The sequence below is a fragment of the Megascapheus bottae genome, chromosome 7, assembly GCF_031878675.1.
Source record: "Megascapheus bottae isolate mThoBot1 chromosome 7, mThoBot2.hap1, whole genome shotgun sequence".
In the NCBI taxonomy this organism is placed as follows: Eukaryota; Metazoa; Chordata; class Mammalia; order Rodentia; family Geomyidae; genus Megascapheus; species Megascapheus bottae.
In genome coordinates this window covers 82,078,779-82,094,037 of record NC_143515.1, presented here as the reverse complement: position 1 = coordinate 82,094,037, position 15,259 = coordinate 82,078,779, and the positions used below count along the sequence as shown (strand labels likewise).

At 47.5% G+C, this 15,259-nt stretch overlaps 1 protein-coding gene across 11 annotated transcripts in view; it reads left to right on the top strand.

Annotated features, from left to right (window-relative positions):
- The window catches only part of Dcdc2c (doublecortin domain containing 2C), a 69,537-nt gene extending 55,746 nt beyond the window's left edge, over nucleotides 1-13,791 (top strand). For 4 of the 11 annotated variants that reach the window (XM_090337501.1, XM_090337503.1, XM_090337502.1 and 1 more), the window contains 3 exons: nucleotides 2,518-2,663; nucleotides 11,980-12,027; nucleotides 13,138-13,791. In XM_090337501.1, coding sequence (XP_090193627.1) covers nucleotides 2,518-2,663; nucleotides 11,980-12,027; nucleotides 13,138-13,448 — 505 coding nt within the window. In that variant the 3' untranslated portion in view covers nucleotides 13,449-13,791. Of the gene's footprint in view, nucleotides 1-2,517; nucleotides 2,664-11,979; nucleotides 12,028-13,137 lie in introns of those variants that run through there. The other 7 variants (XM_090337507.1, XM_090337505.1, XM_090337504.1 and 4 more) reach the window with 4 other exon arrangements.
- Nucleotides 13,792-15,259: the final 1,468 nt, after the last annotated feature.

The following is a 15,259-nucleotide window of genomic DNA, read 5'->3' as shown; positions in this document are numbered from 1 at the left end:
GCTTTCTGCCCCTCCTCTGCAGGCCAGGTCCTGCTTACTTCATAAAATACCATGACATTCTATACGGTTTTATTGAACCACACACATATAAAATGCATGGCATCAGAGATCTCAAACTAGTGATAAAAATGTATTGAGCTATCAGTTGTAAATAATTAAAAAAAGAGAAAACTCCTTCTGAGTTTTACTTTCATGTAACGACCTTACCAGATGACTATTCTTATTTAGGAGAGGTAAAACGAATGGTCACTGGCCCTGTTCTTGGTGACGGTGGTGACAGATGGCGCCCTCTGGGGTGGCGCAGTCAGTTCTGGCTGCAGGTGACTCACCCCTGGGGTGCCGCTCTGGGTCAGGCTGGCCTGGGTTTTGTCTCTGTGGGCCTAAGCAGCTCAGTACAGGACTATAAAGTGTGAGCCTGTGGCTGGCCGCCATGTGTGCCTTTCCCTTGTGGGCTGGGCTCTGTGGCCCAGCCTCAGTATCTCAGGTGCCCAGCAGCTTATCACTCAGGCACACAACACAGGCCAGTGGAAGCCACCAGAAACTGTGGCCCCATGCAGAGATGAATGAACCCAGTTCAGACCTCGCTGGATCCTCCCCTGTGGGTGGGTGCCGGGGCCAGGCGTGGCTGTCGTTGGTTAAGTTCTGTGGACTCAGATGTGTCACAGTGCCAAGACTCTGGTCCAGTGCCAGCATTTGTAGACAAACAGTGCAGTACCTTGGTAGATAGTTTGCAGTTTGCAAGTTTCTTTTTTTCCTTCTTCTGGAGAATGGGACTATTTTAAGTCCTTGAAGTTAATTCAAGACAGTTACATGTTTTCCTTAGCTCTGTGGGAATCATTTTTGGCTATATTCTTATTGCAGTTATTTTTGTTTATTTTGGGGAATTAGGAAGTAGTGAGACCTAGTGAAAGAGCAAAGACAAAAAAAAAAGCCTACAGAGAAGAAAGCATTTTCCTGTGTGTGTGTGTGTGTGTGTGTGTGTGTGTGTGTGTGTGTATGTATATATATATGTGTGTGTATGTATATATATATGTGTGTGTGTGTGTATGTGTGTTGGTCTTAGAGGCCTGAAGTCTTGTCCCTGAATTCCTTCTCTGCTCAAAGATATTTGAGCCACAGCTCGCATTTCTGGCTTTTTGGTGGATAATTGGAGATAAGAGTCTCATGGACTTTCCTTCCCAGGCTTTTGCTATGATTTTATGATTTGTGTGTGTGTGTGTGTGTGTGTGTGTGTGTGTGTGTGTGTGTGAGTGTGTGTGTGAGTGTGTGTAATGGGGCTTGAATTCTGGGCCTGAGCACTGTCCTTGAGTTCAGCTCTAAGCTACCGCCCTACCCCTGAGCCCCACTTCCCATTTTCTAGCACCTGGGCTGGTTTTGAACTGTGATCCACAGATCTCAGCCTCCAGAGTACCTAGGATTAGAGGCGTGAGCCACTGCGCCTGGCTTTGCTGTGATTTTTAAGAAAACATCTTGGCTTTCCTTCTAAGAGTTCTTACTTTCAGTGGCCAGGGCACAGGTCACAGGTCACAGGTCATACCGGTGCTGTGACACCAAGCCGTACACATCCCATCACTTCTGCAGCTTATGTGCGGTGATCCTGAGAACACAGGGCTCTCCTTAGGCCAGAGTCCCAGTTCTAAGGCTTCAGGGAACTTGTTTCCCCCTGTGATTTTAATCAGTCTGGCAACACAGCAATTGTTATAAGATAAAATTTTAACCTTTTAACCATCACAAATCAGCTTTTTTTTTTTATTATCTCTCAAAAGCTTCCGCGGTGGTGGCAGCGGGTCCAGCAGGCGTGGCGGGCCTTGCTGAGCCAGGCCTGGAGGTGGAGACGTGTGTTGGTTCAAAGCACACTCTGGCTTTTCTCCTCATGGACTGTTTCCACAGCTTCTGTGATCTTGCAGTAACAGTGGCTCCAGGCAAACGTATCACAGTTGCTTCGTCTTCAATTCTCTTTATACATCTTTGAGTGAAAGCTAGAGACCTGCTTTACCCTGCTTGCTTTGTCTTTATTTTTATGATACAGTTAGATGACCCTGACACAGCAGAGCACTGCTGGACGCCTCCGTGCTCAGTCCTCCCTCAGAAGCCTCCACCTTCTTCTTCCTAGGAGAGAGGACAGATGGCCAGGCGCAGTGCCAAGGCTCAGCTCCCGCCACCCCACTGTCATCCTGTAGGCAGCATCTCAGCTGTAGGACTGTGTTTTCTGCAGAGGATCTTCCCAGGAGAGCAGCCAGCCTGGGCTGGAATACAGCACTGGCCAAGCCTGTGGGGAGGGCCACCCCGTCCAGGGAGGCGCTAGCACCTGACTGCGCTCGGGGCTAAAGGCAATGGAAGGAGGATCCCAGCATCCCTGTTTATTTGATATCTGTTGGCAGACACGTGTGCTCACTGGCACGAGTGGGAGAGGATGCCGCCAGCTGTTCTGTCTTTCATTGGAGGGTTATGTTGTTTTTATCATTGCCATTCCTTTTAGCAAACCCACTCAGCGATGTTCTGTGATCTTTTACTTAGGTCTAAAAGGATGCTTAGGACGGCCACGAGGTGTAGAGGAGAGCATGTCCCGAGCCTGCATCCCAAGGACCTGGTAGTGGCCCTGGACCTGATGTCGAGGGGCTGTGCCAGCGCAGGCCGCTCTCAGGGCTTCCACGTCCTCGTGGGTAAGAGGAGGCTGAGAAGTGGATGCGCTGCTCACAACGTTGGTGAAACCCAGGCGGTGGCTCGTCCCACGCTCTCCTCTGTCCTGCCACCTGTGGGGACGTCCCTTGAGACTGCATGGTGGGCTTGACTTGACTCACTGGGGGTTAAGTTCAGAGCCTTTGCCTTTAGAGAGAACTGGATGGAAAATGCCAGAGGGACTTGTGGATTACACTTGCTTTCTCCTTAGACCGTCGTTCTCGGGGTACACAGCAACTCACTTCTCGCATGGCCTGGGCTACGCAGGCAGCCAGCCCCTCTTCCGTCTGCCGGAGGGCGCGTGAATCGCCTTGGGTTTGGGAGGTGGTTCCTCAGTGATGACTGTCAGTCTGGTGTCAGTCTGGGCTCCTGTGGCAGTTTCCTCATGAGTGATGTCGCACTGGTCGGCTTCGTGCACACGAGGGCTGTCGCCTCCGTTCCGTGTAGCTGTGCTCGAGTGACGGAGTGACAGCCTCCTTCAGACGGACCTGGAAAAGCCACCATCAGACGCGACCGTTGTTAGTTGATGTCACCGTGTAAATATTGGACAGTGGCTCTCACAGTCTTCGAGAGTCGAAGGGGAGACGTGCAACGATAATCGGGAGAACTCAGCTCGGGTGCGAATCTTACTGGCCAGTCACACCTGCTGGCGCAGGGAAGCAGGTGGAGCAGGTGCCCTGCCCTGCCCTGCCTGCCCCACACCTGGGTGTCTAAAGGAGCCTGTGGTGTCTGTCACCTCCCCTGCATGCGAAAGCAGTGTTGCATGGTGCTTGTGTGATGCTAAATGAGAAAAGCAACCTGAAAATCACTGAAAACAAAAACCGCATGCAAATGTGGCCTCATCCTTCGCTCTTTGCCGTGTGCTGCTGCACCTCCCAGAGCCAGTGTGTGCCGAGGGTGTGGCGCAGGCTCTCGTCACTTCTAGGCTCAGGGGAGGGGCCTTTTGAATGTGCACCTCGATCCGTGCCCTGATTAGTTTCCAGCCATCTCTGCATGCCTGTCTTTGACGTTTTCTTCTCTGTGAGTGGTTACCCTCTGGCAGACGCCGGGGCAGTATGTTTGCGAGCGTTGGATAGTGCAGGAATGCATCCACTCCTGTACCCACCATATACTTCAGCTGACTTTCCCAACAAATGTCCTAGGAATAACACGAGCAGTGCAATGAGTGGTCTCTTCTTTCCAGGGCAGGTTCTGATGTTTTAATCATGCTGTGCTTTGAGCAGCCCTAGACCACGAGTGGGATTTAGGATAGGAGAGCAGAGTCACTCTTTCCAGCTCCTTTGCTGTTCCTACTGGAGGTCCAGCTTCTTGTGGAGGCCTTCCAGAGATAGCCTTTCTGTGGTAGAGAGCTAGATTGTGTGCTCTGAGACTCTTACCATTGGACTGATGCTCCTAAGGACAAATACAGCAAGGCTAATCTCTGGCCCAACTTACTTTCTTTCTCTCTCTCTCTCTCTCTCTCTCTCTCTCTCTCTCTCTCTCTCTCTCTCTCTCTCTCTCTCTCTCTCTCTTTCTTTTTTGTGGGTCATGGGGTTTGAACTCGGCCTGGGTGCTGTCCCTGAGCTTTTCAGCTCAAGGCTACCACCCTACCCTTGAGCCAATCCCCAATTCCCGTTTTCTTTTTCTAGAGGTTAATGGGAGATAAGAGTCTCAGGTCCTTTTGTACCAAACCCTGATCCTCAGATCTTAGCCTCCTAAGTAGCTAGGATTACAGGCGTGAGCCACTGCACTGGCTCCTTCTCATGTTTTTTCCCCCTTTCCTTCCTCCCACCCCCTCCCAATCATGTTTTCCCTCCTTCCCTTCTCTATTTAAAATAAACAAATAAATGTATATATAATATACCAGGTAACAAAGTCATATACAGTTAGCCATATGAGATTAACCATAAGGGGGAACAAAGATAATTGAAATAACTGCACATAGTACATTGAGAACAACAATCACAAAGATAAACCTCTTGTTTCCATATCCTAGAGTTCATTTCATTTAGTCTCATCCTGTATGACCATACGTATGGCCATAGCTTTTGAGCTGTAGTGATCCTAGATGTGTACTAATTATTACAAATGAGGGAAACCATAGAGCCTATGTTTTTTGTGGCCCAACATTCTTTGTTTGGAATTTTCTTTTTTAGTTAGCGTATATTTACCCTGCATTTCAGAGAGTTTGTTTACTTTAAAAAATGTTCTACTTAAGTATTCTCTTTTCTGAACTAAACCAAGCCAAGCCCTTCAGTTGTCTCAAGAAGTCATGTGAGCTGGGTGGCTCACGCCTGTAATCCTAGCTGTGTTCTTGTCCTGGTGTCTGTGAGTCTTTTTTCTTGCCTTTTCTGGCACCTAGACAAGCCTGGGTTTCTTGTCTGGTGGCCCCGCCCTCCACCGCAAAGCCAGCGGCAGTGCAGCTCCCTGGCCCTTTGTGCACCTCTCAGCCTCCCTTTTCCCACCTCCTACTTCCACTTGCTTGTGATTTTGTTGGACCCACCTGGAAATTCTGGGTTATTTCCTTCTTCATCGCTGCCTCACATGGTCACAGGTTTGGGGATGGCCTGTGGATACCATGGACTACCAGACCCAGCCATTCGTGAGTGTGCCAGGAACACTTGGTCGTTCTGCCATGTGATGGGTGTCTTCTTTCACCTGACTCTTCCAGTTCCTGTGGTGAAGCTTGTTGGATGGGTTTTGTGCTTTGTTCCCCATGTTGTTTCTGCTGCTGTGCAGTGCCAGCTCCTCTAGGCTGGCCCATCCTCGTCCGGCCACTCTGTTGGCCTCATTTGATGTCCGCTCTGACTTCCTGGGGTGGTGTCACCCGGTGGAGGGCACATACTCACAGATATATCCACGTAGACGTGCAGATACATGAGCGCCTGTCCACACACTGGCAGCTGAGTTACAGTGTTAATACAGTGAATCATGTCTCCAGCCAGTGTTCTAGAAATTGCTCTCACAATTAGGACAAATGAAAACATAGCAGGTGGTGGAAGATCTTGAGGTCCGATGCTTGGGGGGACTTCCATTCTGTCTACAACCACAGGACGCCAGACTCAGCAGGTCTGGCAGCAGGATGGACTGTGCTGTCTTTCAGGGATTGTAGCCACACTGCAGCAATGGACTTGAGTAAGGATGCTTAAAAAGAGCCTGTATTCCTTTCATTTTTATTTAGAAAAAAAAAAGACTTTATTTTTGAAAGTAGTTTTAGATTCGTAGTGAGACTGAGCAGGAAGCATGGAGAGTTCACAGGGACCCCTGAATCCCAGGGAGGCAGAGCGTGCGCAGGCTCATGTCCCTCATCAGGACTGTGTCTTGGTTACGGTCGTACTCACGGGACACATGGTTACCCAAAGCCCGTGGTTTAGGTTGGGGTTCTGTCCTGTGCACTCTGTGGGTTTTGGCAAACGTGTCATGAGAGGAACCCAGCAGTTTCATGTCCTGTATCATGGCTGCACTGCTGGTGCAGCGTCTCTTCTCCATCAGTTCAACCCTCCTTTAGCTCCTGGCTACTACTGACCTTTTACTGTATATAGTGCCTGTCTTTTCTAGGATGCCATAGTCCTTTCTAGCCTCAGTGGCCTCTCTTTTAAACTCCACTGTTTCTGGAAAATACTCCAGGGCCCTACTCCAGCACTCTTTCCCTGTGCTGAACGCCAGTGTCTGTCCCAGCTCAGGCTTAGTGTCAGGAAGTGTGAGGAAGGTTGTTTTGTTTGACCTTCTTGCCTGTATGTAGACTGAGGCAGGCATCCTTAGAGCCCCCTGGGTTATCACCAAGATCTAGAACTAGAATGAAGTCTGGAGTGTGATTCCTGTTCTGCCACTCGCCACTTAGGCTATGACAGGAGTGCACACCTGGCAGAGAAAGGAGGGTGGGCACTGATAACAGGCACAGCGAAGTCTTCCATGGCCCATAAGGCATGTGGAGAAGCTTCGGGAGGAAGGAATGGACACGGGCTGGGCACACACTGGGTGGTGGGTAGCAGGCCAAGTGCCTTGTTTCCATTCCTCCCTGTCCTCCTGAGACGCTCATGTCCAGTCTGGGCATGATCAGATGTAGGGACAGTGAAAATATTCCATAAATACTCCCATGCTGTGTGTAAGGTATGTTGAAAGACAAATGAACTTTATATTCTGATTTGGGTCCTGTTCCCAAATTCCTCATCACATACATGCAGATATTCCAAGATGTAAAAGCGTTTGAAATCTGAAATGGGTGGTCCATTTTGAACAAGGAACTCCACCTGAACTTGGCTTTCTGGTTGATGAAAAGAGACTACGTGATCTGTCTATTCAGAGATGAAGGTCTGGTCTTATCTCTTACACAAGGGTGACTGCAGACTGGAGATCAGAGGCTCTTATCTGAATCTTATATTTTCACGTTATAAAAGACAAGGATGAGATCAATGCAATCTTAAAAAGAATCATCCCCAGAAACTCTTTTAGTGGAGGAATCTGACTTCTGTCCATGTACCTAATCATCTAGGTTAGTATCACCAGAGGTAAAGTTAATGTCAGTGTAAGATAATCTACCCCAGGGACTCTGTTTCTGTGATTTGTATCCAGCATCCCCAGTTTCACCTCTCCATGAGAAAATAGGACCTACTCCAAAACAGTCTACAAATACCCAGGTCATGAACAAGAAGAGAAGGCTGAAATTGTCATGTTTGAAGAGGTCCAAGAGACACACTGGCCACATGGAAGATGCCATCCTTCACTGGATCCTGGGCAGAAAAAGATAGGAGTGAGGAACTTGGTGAGAAGTGACTAAAACTTGTGGTCACTGTCATACAAAGACTAATCTCCATTCTAAGAGATATGCTATATGTGTCAGCATCAGAGGCTGGGTAACTGGTCTACCAGAACTCTGTCCTATTCTGGGACATCTCCTATGAATCTAAATCTATTTTGAAATGGAATGTTAAAAGGGACTCCAGAATTTCTGTGACTTCAAGTAGAGTATTAGGAGGAATCCATCTTTAGAAAGAAAGGAAAAAAGAGTTATGTGGCTGAAGAAAGCCATGACAGGTAGAAACCATAAATCTCATCTTTCATGTAACCAACCCCACATCCCCAGAGACCCTTGGGGGAAATACTATGTGTGCGTGGGGGTGGTGGTGGAGGGAATTCTGTTCGAGGTGGGCAAGGACAGAGGAATGTGGGCTGGAGGTCTGTAGGTCACTCAGAGGAGGTGAAGTAGGTGGTGGGACAATGGTGGGAACTTCAAAATGGCTATGGGGCTGGGGGCAGGCAGAAGAGAATACAGAGAGTTAGAGTCCAGGACCCTCCTCTAAGGTGTAGAGGAGGCAGCCATCTCTTGGGAGGGTTACTGGGGAGGTACTCAGAAGAGAAAGCCTTGGTGAGTCTTTCTGTAGAGTACTTCCTTTTTAAAAATTTTATTTTATTGTCAATGTGCTGTATACAGTTACATTTGCCAGGTAATGGGTACATTATTTATTTTTATTTCTTTTCTCATTCTTTTAATTGCATTTTATTGTCAAGATGATGTACAGAGGGGTTACAGTAACTTTTGTCAGGTAGTGGGTACATTACTTCTTGAACACTGATACCCCTTCCCATGCTTTTCTCCCACTTTCCCCTCCTTCCACTCCTCCCAATCATCTTGTTTTTCCCCTTCCCTTCCCTATTTCAAATAAATAAATAAATAAACATATGTACAATATACCAGGTGCCACAGTGACAATATGAGATTAACCATAAGGGGAAAAAAAGAGAAAAGAAATAACTTCATGTAGCATATTACAAACAACAATCACAAAGATAAACCTTTTGTTTCCATATCCTAGAGTTCATTTCATTTAGGCTCATCCTACATATGTACATAGTTTTGAGCTGTAGTGATCCTCTGCTCGGAGAATCCTAGATGTGTACTAATTATTACAAATGAGGGAAACCATGGAGCCTATGTTCCTTTAGGTCTGGTTTATTTCACTTAATATGATTTTTTCCCCCAAGTCTTTCCATTTCCTTCTAAATGGGGCAATGTCATTCTTTCTGATGGCAGCATAGAATTCCATTGTGTATAAGTACCACATCTTCTTGATCTATTTGTCTACTAAGGGGCATCTGGCTATGGTAAATAATGCTGCAATGAACATGGTTGTGCTGGTAGGTTTAGTGTGGCCTTGTTTCTGGACATTTGGGTAATTGCTAGATCATAGGGGAGCTCTATGTTTAGTCTTTTGAGGAGCCTCCATACTGCTTTCCAGAGTGGCTGAACAAGTTTATACTCCCATTAATAGTATAGTAGCACTTTCTGCAGTGTACTTTCGAATGTGTTTTATAAATCTGAAAAACAAGAGGCTGGGAATTTGGCCTTGTGGTAGAATGCTTGCCTAGCATGCACGATGATGCCCTGGGTTCAATTTCTCGGTACCACACACATAGAAAAAAAAGCTAGAAGTAGTGTTGTGGCTCAAGTGGTAGAGCTCTAGCCTTGAGAAAGCCCAAGGACAGTGCCCAGGCCCAGAGTTCAAGCTCCAGGACTGGCAAAAAAAAATCAGAAAAACAGATTTCCCTTCTGACACACAAGTCTGCACCTCCAAGTTCATCCTGAGGCTATAAAATTAGGAATAAATGTTTATTCCCTATGCTACTTAGTTTTGGTCACAATTTGTATCAAGCTTGTGATTCCTAATTATGTCCATATTTTAGCCTTGTTTGCTCATTTTTCTCTTCTTCTCCTCCTCCTCCTCCTCCTCCTCCTCCTCTTCCTCCTCCTCCTCCTCCTCCTCCTCCGGCTTGAGCTCAGGGCCTAGGCACTGTTCTTGGACATGTGTATGTGGTACTAAGGAATTGAACCAGAGCTTTGTGCGTGCTAGGCAAGCCTCTACCACTAGGCCATAGTCCTGCCCCCCAACATTTGTTTTCTCATTTTGATGTGATGGATTTTTTTCTTTTGCCAGTCACGAGGCTTGAACTCTGTCCCTGAACTCTTCAGTTCAAGGCTAGTGCTCTACTACATTGAGCCATGGTGCCATTTCTATATTTTTGTTTTGTTTTGAGATAGGCTCTCATTACGTAGTCCACTCTGGCCTGAATTCACTGTGTGAATTCTTCAAACTCCGATTTTCCTTCCCCTGCCTCTAAAGTGCTGTGATTAAAAGCGTACACCATTATACTCCACTTCTTTTTTATTTTTTAATGTTGTTATAAAGGTGATATACAGAGGAATTATAGTTACATAAGTTAGGTAATAAGTATATTTCTATTTTTTTTTGCTAGTCCTGGGCTTGAGCTCAGGGCCTGAGTACTGTCCTTGGACTTTCTCAAGGCTAGAGCTCTACCACTTGAACCTCAGCACCACTTCTGGCTTTTTTTCTATGTATGTGGTACCGAGGAATCGAACCTGGGTCTCTGTGCATACTAGGCAAGCATTCCACCACTAGGCCAAACTCTCGGCACCAATACTCCACTTCTATAATGAATCTTTATGTTTTTGCAATGCTAAGTATTGAACTAAAAGCTCTAACCTTCTAGGTGTGTCCTCAGCTACTTGAGTCATCCTTTTAGCCCTTTTGCTTTAATTTGTTTTCGGAAAGGGTCTTGTGCTGTTGCCTGGCCTGGCCTCAGACTGTGATTTTCTAGCTCTGCCTCCAGGTGGCTGAGATGACAGAATATGACAGAAAATAGCCATGCTTTAAGAATAAAGCTATCTGCAGGAGCTGCAGTAGAACTTCTAGGTGACTGCTTACTCCAGGGCCCTCCGATGGTCAGGAAAACCTTTCTTCTCACATCAGCTTTAGTGAATGGAAACCAGCTGATCCACCCTGACCCCTGAAGTCCCCGCAGGACTCAGTGTCATTGCTGATGTGTTGAAGTGTATCTGGCTCAGAGAGACATGTGGCATAGGTAATAGCTTCTGCACACAAAAAATCAACACTGCTAGCTGCTGATGGCATATGCCCGAAACCCCAGGATTGCTCCTTGAAGCCAGCTCAGGTAGGAAAGTCCATGAGATTCTTCAGTTAGCCTTGCTGGGAGTGGAGCTGTGGCACAAAGGGTAGAGTGCTGGCCTTGAGCTCTTGAGAATTGCTTAGTTCAAGCCCAGGACCAGAACACACACACACACACACACACACACACACACACACACACACACACACACACACACAACTACTATTTAACTTTGAGCTTCATGTACTAATTACACTTAAATTTTGGATTTATTTTTCACAAGCCTGGCCTGGCATCTTCCCTCATAACACCAGCCCTTGGGTGTGCTGGCAGTCATAGAGCTGGTGCAATGGAGAAGCAGGTGGTAAGCCATGTGTTGCACGCATTACTCATGCCTTTGAACCACATCAGCTCTGCTTGTTGGGGAGATGCTCTTGTCTGTGGACATGGGCTGGGCTGGCTGTTCAGCTGAGGGGGCCTGGCTAGTTCCTACTGGCCTCTGATCGCACGAGATTCTGACAAAGGCTGGACTTCTAGATTCTGAGTTCTGGCTGTTTTCTTTCTCTGCCCCTGCTGCTGCGGGCATTTAGCATCTGTAATCCTCTTTCCTCACGTCCTCTGGATTCCTCTCGGTGGCTGTCAGCTCCCATGCTGTTCACCACATCTTTCTCTTCTCATTTGACAATGTCAGGATCTCAGAGCAGCTTTGGTCTGGTTATGTGGTGCTTGAGCTTGGCAGACTCGAAGACCCTCTTAGCAAAAGTGTTTTTGTGCTGTGCATTTGTCTAGAATAGATGGAGCAGAGACTCCTGCAGTCTTTACCGTATCTGCCGTCGAGGCTGGTCTTGGGGTGGAAGCACATGTGCATGTGCACATCGGCCTTTCATCTCGCAAGTGCGGGCGTGTGTGACGAATCTCTAGTTTTTGTATTTTAAAACACATTCAAGTGATGATTCTCTTGTGATTGCTGTTTTCAAGAGAGATTTGCAGAAGCAGCTGCTCCAGGAGCTGAGCAGATTTCCCCTTGTGGGAGGAGCCAGGGGTCTGGCGTGAGGCCCCTTCCCCTCTCCACCTGGTGTAGTGCAGAACCTCCACTGCAGGCCCCTGGTGCTCTGCTGGGACACTGAGTGGGGAGAACTGAAGATATCTCACATAAAATATGCCCTTCCCCTTGGGGAAGGAAAGTAGGAGACCCACAGTTCTGGTTGCCCCAAGATCTTAGAAAGTGCACAAATGCCAGCATGAATTTCCTTATGACGAAAGGGAGACTGTTTTTAGTAGGCTCAGCCTAAGGTCTCTTCCCCAAATTCCTTTAGTCATAGATCTTAAATAAAATCTCACCACTAATGGATTCTTTGATCAACTACTAATGTCTCTTTTTCTTCTTTTTAATTTTAGCATCTCTCAAGAACCTCAGCAAGAATAAAGAAGTGGTTCCGATTCCTGGTAAGAGAATGGGGGGTCTTAGTCCCCATAGAGGGTCACGTGCAGGTTTCTGCTGGGGGAGGCTGGCAGTGACCCTGCTGGGCTAGCCTTGAGAAAGCCCAAGGACAGTGCTCAGGCCCTGAGTTCAAGGGCCAGGACTGGAAAAAAGGGATAGGTTTCAGGCAGGAGACCTGGGACGATCATGGGATCCTTGGGTATTCTGAGGCATTTGTCTTAGCCATGTGTCAAAGCTGGGAGGACGGTGGTGGGGGCCGGGAGGACGATGGTGGAAGGTGTTTGGATTATGAATTGAGTTCTGAAAGAAGACAAAACAACAAAAGACATAGAACACATCCTGCCAGAAATCGACCATTGATTGTCGCCTTTAGGGCAACCAACCCAATGCTTTTTTTGGTTGTTGTTGTTGTTTGTGGGACTTGAACTCTGGCCTGGGCACTGTTCCTGAGCTCTTCATCTCACAGCTACCCATGGTGAGGCCTGTGCCTGGCAATGAGCTATGAAGACTCAAGTCTGCTTTCCATGCACTGCTATTGCTGGGTGCTGTGGCTCCCGCCTATAATCCCAGCCACCCAGGACTCAGAGATCCAAGGATTAAGATTCAAAGCCAGCCTGGCAGGAAAGTCCGTGAGACTCTTACCTTCAGTTAACCACCAGAAAGCAGCTCAAAGTGGTGAAGTGCTAGCCTCGACAGCAAAAGAGCTCAGGGACAGGGACCAGGCCCTGAGTTCAAGCCCCACAACTGACAAACAAACACCCCCCCCCCATGCATTGCCATTTCCCTTGGAGGCAGGACCCTGAGCCTTCTGAGCCCTGGTTTCTTGCCTTTTCTTGCCTTTCAGGGATTTACAGCAGGAGTAGATCTTTCTACTGCAGGAAAAGTGATGTTAAATTCCAAAGGACATGCATTGTAAAGCCTGTGTTATAGGTGAACAACCTATTACAACAGTGTGTTATATGTGTGTGTAAATGACAGTGTGACAGTTACTTAACTAATATTGTCATGAGCACAACTAAATTCCTCATATAGTAGCAACATTTGTCTTTTTGTGATTTATTTTATTTATTTGGCTATTATATGATTTTTGTCTTCTTTTGTTCACTGAAAATAAGAAAAAGAACAACATGACATTATAGAGGGAAGTATGACACCTGAACTGCTGAGCTCCTCAGCAGAAGCAGAAGAGCCCAGAGCATCTTCAGTGGCTCATTACTCCCAAGACGAGGCAGCACAGACAGAGGAAGAATCAGTGCCAAGCCCTCAGGACTCACCAGGACAGATATCTGTGGAACAGCCTTTGCAAGAAGAGACACCTGGGCCCCAAGACTCTTCTGGACAGCCACCCAGCAGACAGTCTTCCTCAGAGGAGGTCCCGGGGGAGCGCAGGACCCCTGAAGAGCTATCAGCAGGACAGACTTCGTAAGAATTGAGATTCAAACACTGGAATCCCTGCACAGTCTCCTGGGGCCGGCTTCCCAAGAAGAGACACCTGGTCAGTAAGAATCCTAGCACTGTCACCCTGGGAAAGAGTCAGAGGCAGCAATGAAGACGAAAGCCACCATCACCAGATAGCAGCCCTGCTCTGAGGAGCAACAGCTGTTGAAAGCTGGGAAGGATCTTGGATCCTTGGCAAATGAAAATAAAATGGGACATTTCTTTCACGTGATGCTGAGGTATGCAAGTAGAATACCGAAACTGTGAATTCCCTATTTTGATGTCCAGATTTAAAGTTAAAAAAGAATATGATTAAATTCATGTGGAATGTCTTCTCTGTTTTCTGATCACATACCTGGATGGGGAGGGCTTGGCCAGGGAGAGGCAGGGTCCCCTGGGGTCTGGATCAGGGAGACACGGGGTCCCCTGGGGTCTGGATCAGGGAGACGCGGGGTCCCCTGGGGTCTGGATCAGGGAGAGGCAGTGTTCCCTGGGGTCTGGATCAGGGAGATGCGGGGTCCCCTGGGGTCTGGATCAGGGAGATGCAGGGTTCCCTGGGGTCCTGCTCAAGTAGACTCAGGGTTCCCTGGGGCCTGGCTCTAGGGCCTCCATTCTTTGCACATCAGCCATTCCTGGCACCTTGTAGGACTCCGCCTGAGAATGGCCTTATCTATTGAAGTATCTGTAGTGCATTTTTCCTACTCAAAAGTGAAGTAAAGCATCTTATGATATTGTGTTAGTATTTAAGTATATGATCAAAATATACATACATCGCCTATATGTCGCTGCACATCTTTGTTATGTATGTCAGGAATGGACAGTAGCCCCTGGAGGAATTGGAAGTTTTTAGTGCTTAAAAGAGTGGACTCTGGATTCAGACTTGAGTAGTTTGGCTTCTTGATTCATTGAGTGAGTGACTGCTGTTTCTCCATTTAGCCCAGAGATGGGGGCTAAGAATAATTCCTGGCTGTGGGGATAACTACTTGCAATTACTTCTGTGGAAGACACTGGAAAAATGCCATGATTTCATTTTGTAGTTGTGTTTTTAGAGGCCATTTGACTGGAGGAGGCGAGATTATTCTACCCGTAGGCTGTACTCAGATGACTATTGTGCTTGAGTCCTTTAGATTACTGAGCTTTTCAGCTGCAGAACAGAAATGAAAATGGCACTTTTAGGACTGTCACCGCATACTTAAGAACCACATCATCTGTCCCTCGGGAATGAGGTCTGTAATGGCTTTGGCCGATGGAGCTGTCATCTTGATATGCTGTCAGTGGCATTTCTACCCAAGAGGAAACTTGAAATCGGTGGAAACCTTCTCCTTCCGCCGGTGATCAGTGGTTCCGTTTTCTCTGAGATGGCTCTGTGCCAGGAACTTACTCTGATGCTTAAAACCCAAGACGTTCAGAGTGACATTTCCTGCTGCTTTTGTATCCCTCTGTGCTGCTGTCCAGGGCCATGGTGTGACCAGCATGGCGTCCTGAGGGCAAGGAACCCTCCGTGGCTGGACTCCAGCCCTGGCTGCCCATGTGGACTGCAGGCCTTCCTTCTCCTGCTTGCCAGTTGTGACCCGTGGGAAGAGGGCCAGGGGCTGTTGGAGGAGAAAGTCACTCATCGGATGGTTTGGATCCGGCGGGGCGGGGCCTGCGAGAAGCCTCCCTTCCCCCTCCAGGACCTGTGGCTTGCAGACAACAGGCATGGGGCTTCAACTTCAACTGTTTAACGTTTTAATTAAACACTTTGATTATTTTTACTAGGGTCAAATAGATTCTTTTGAGTTTAAAGGATATATGTGCTTT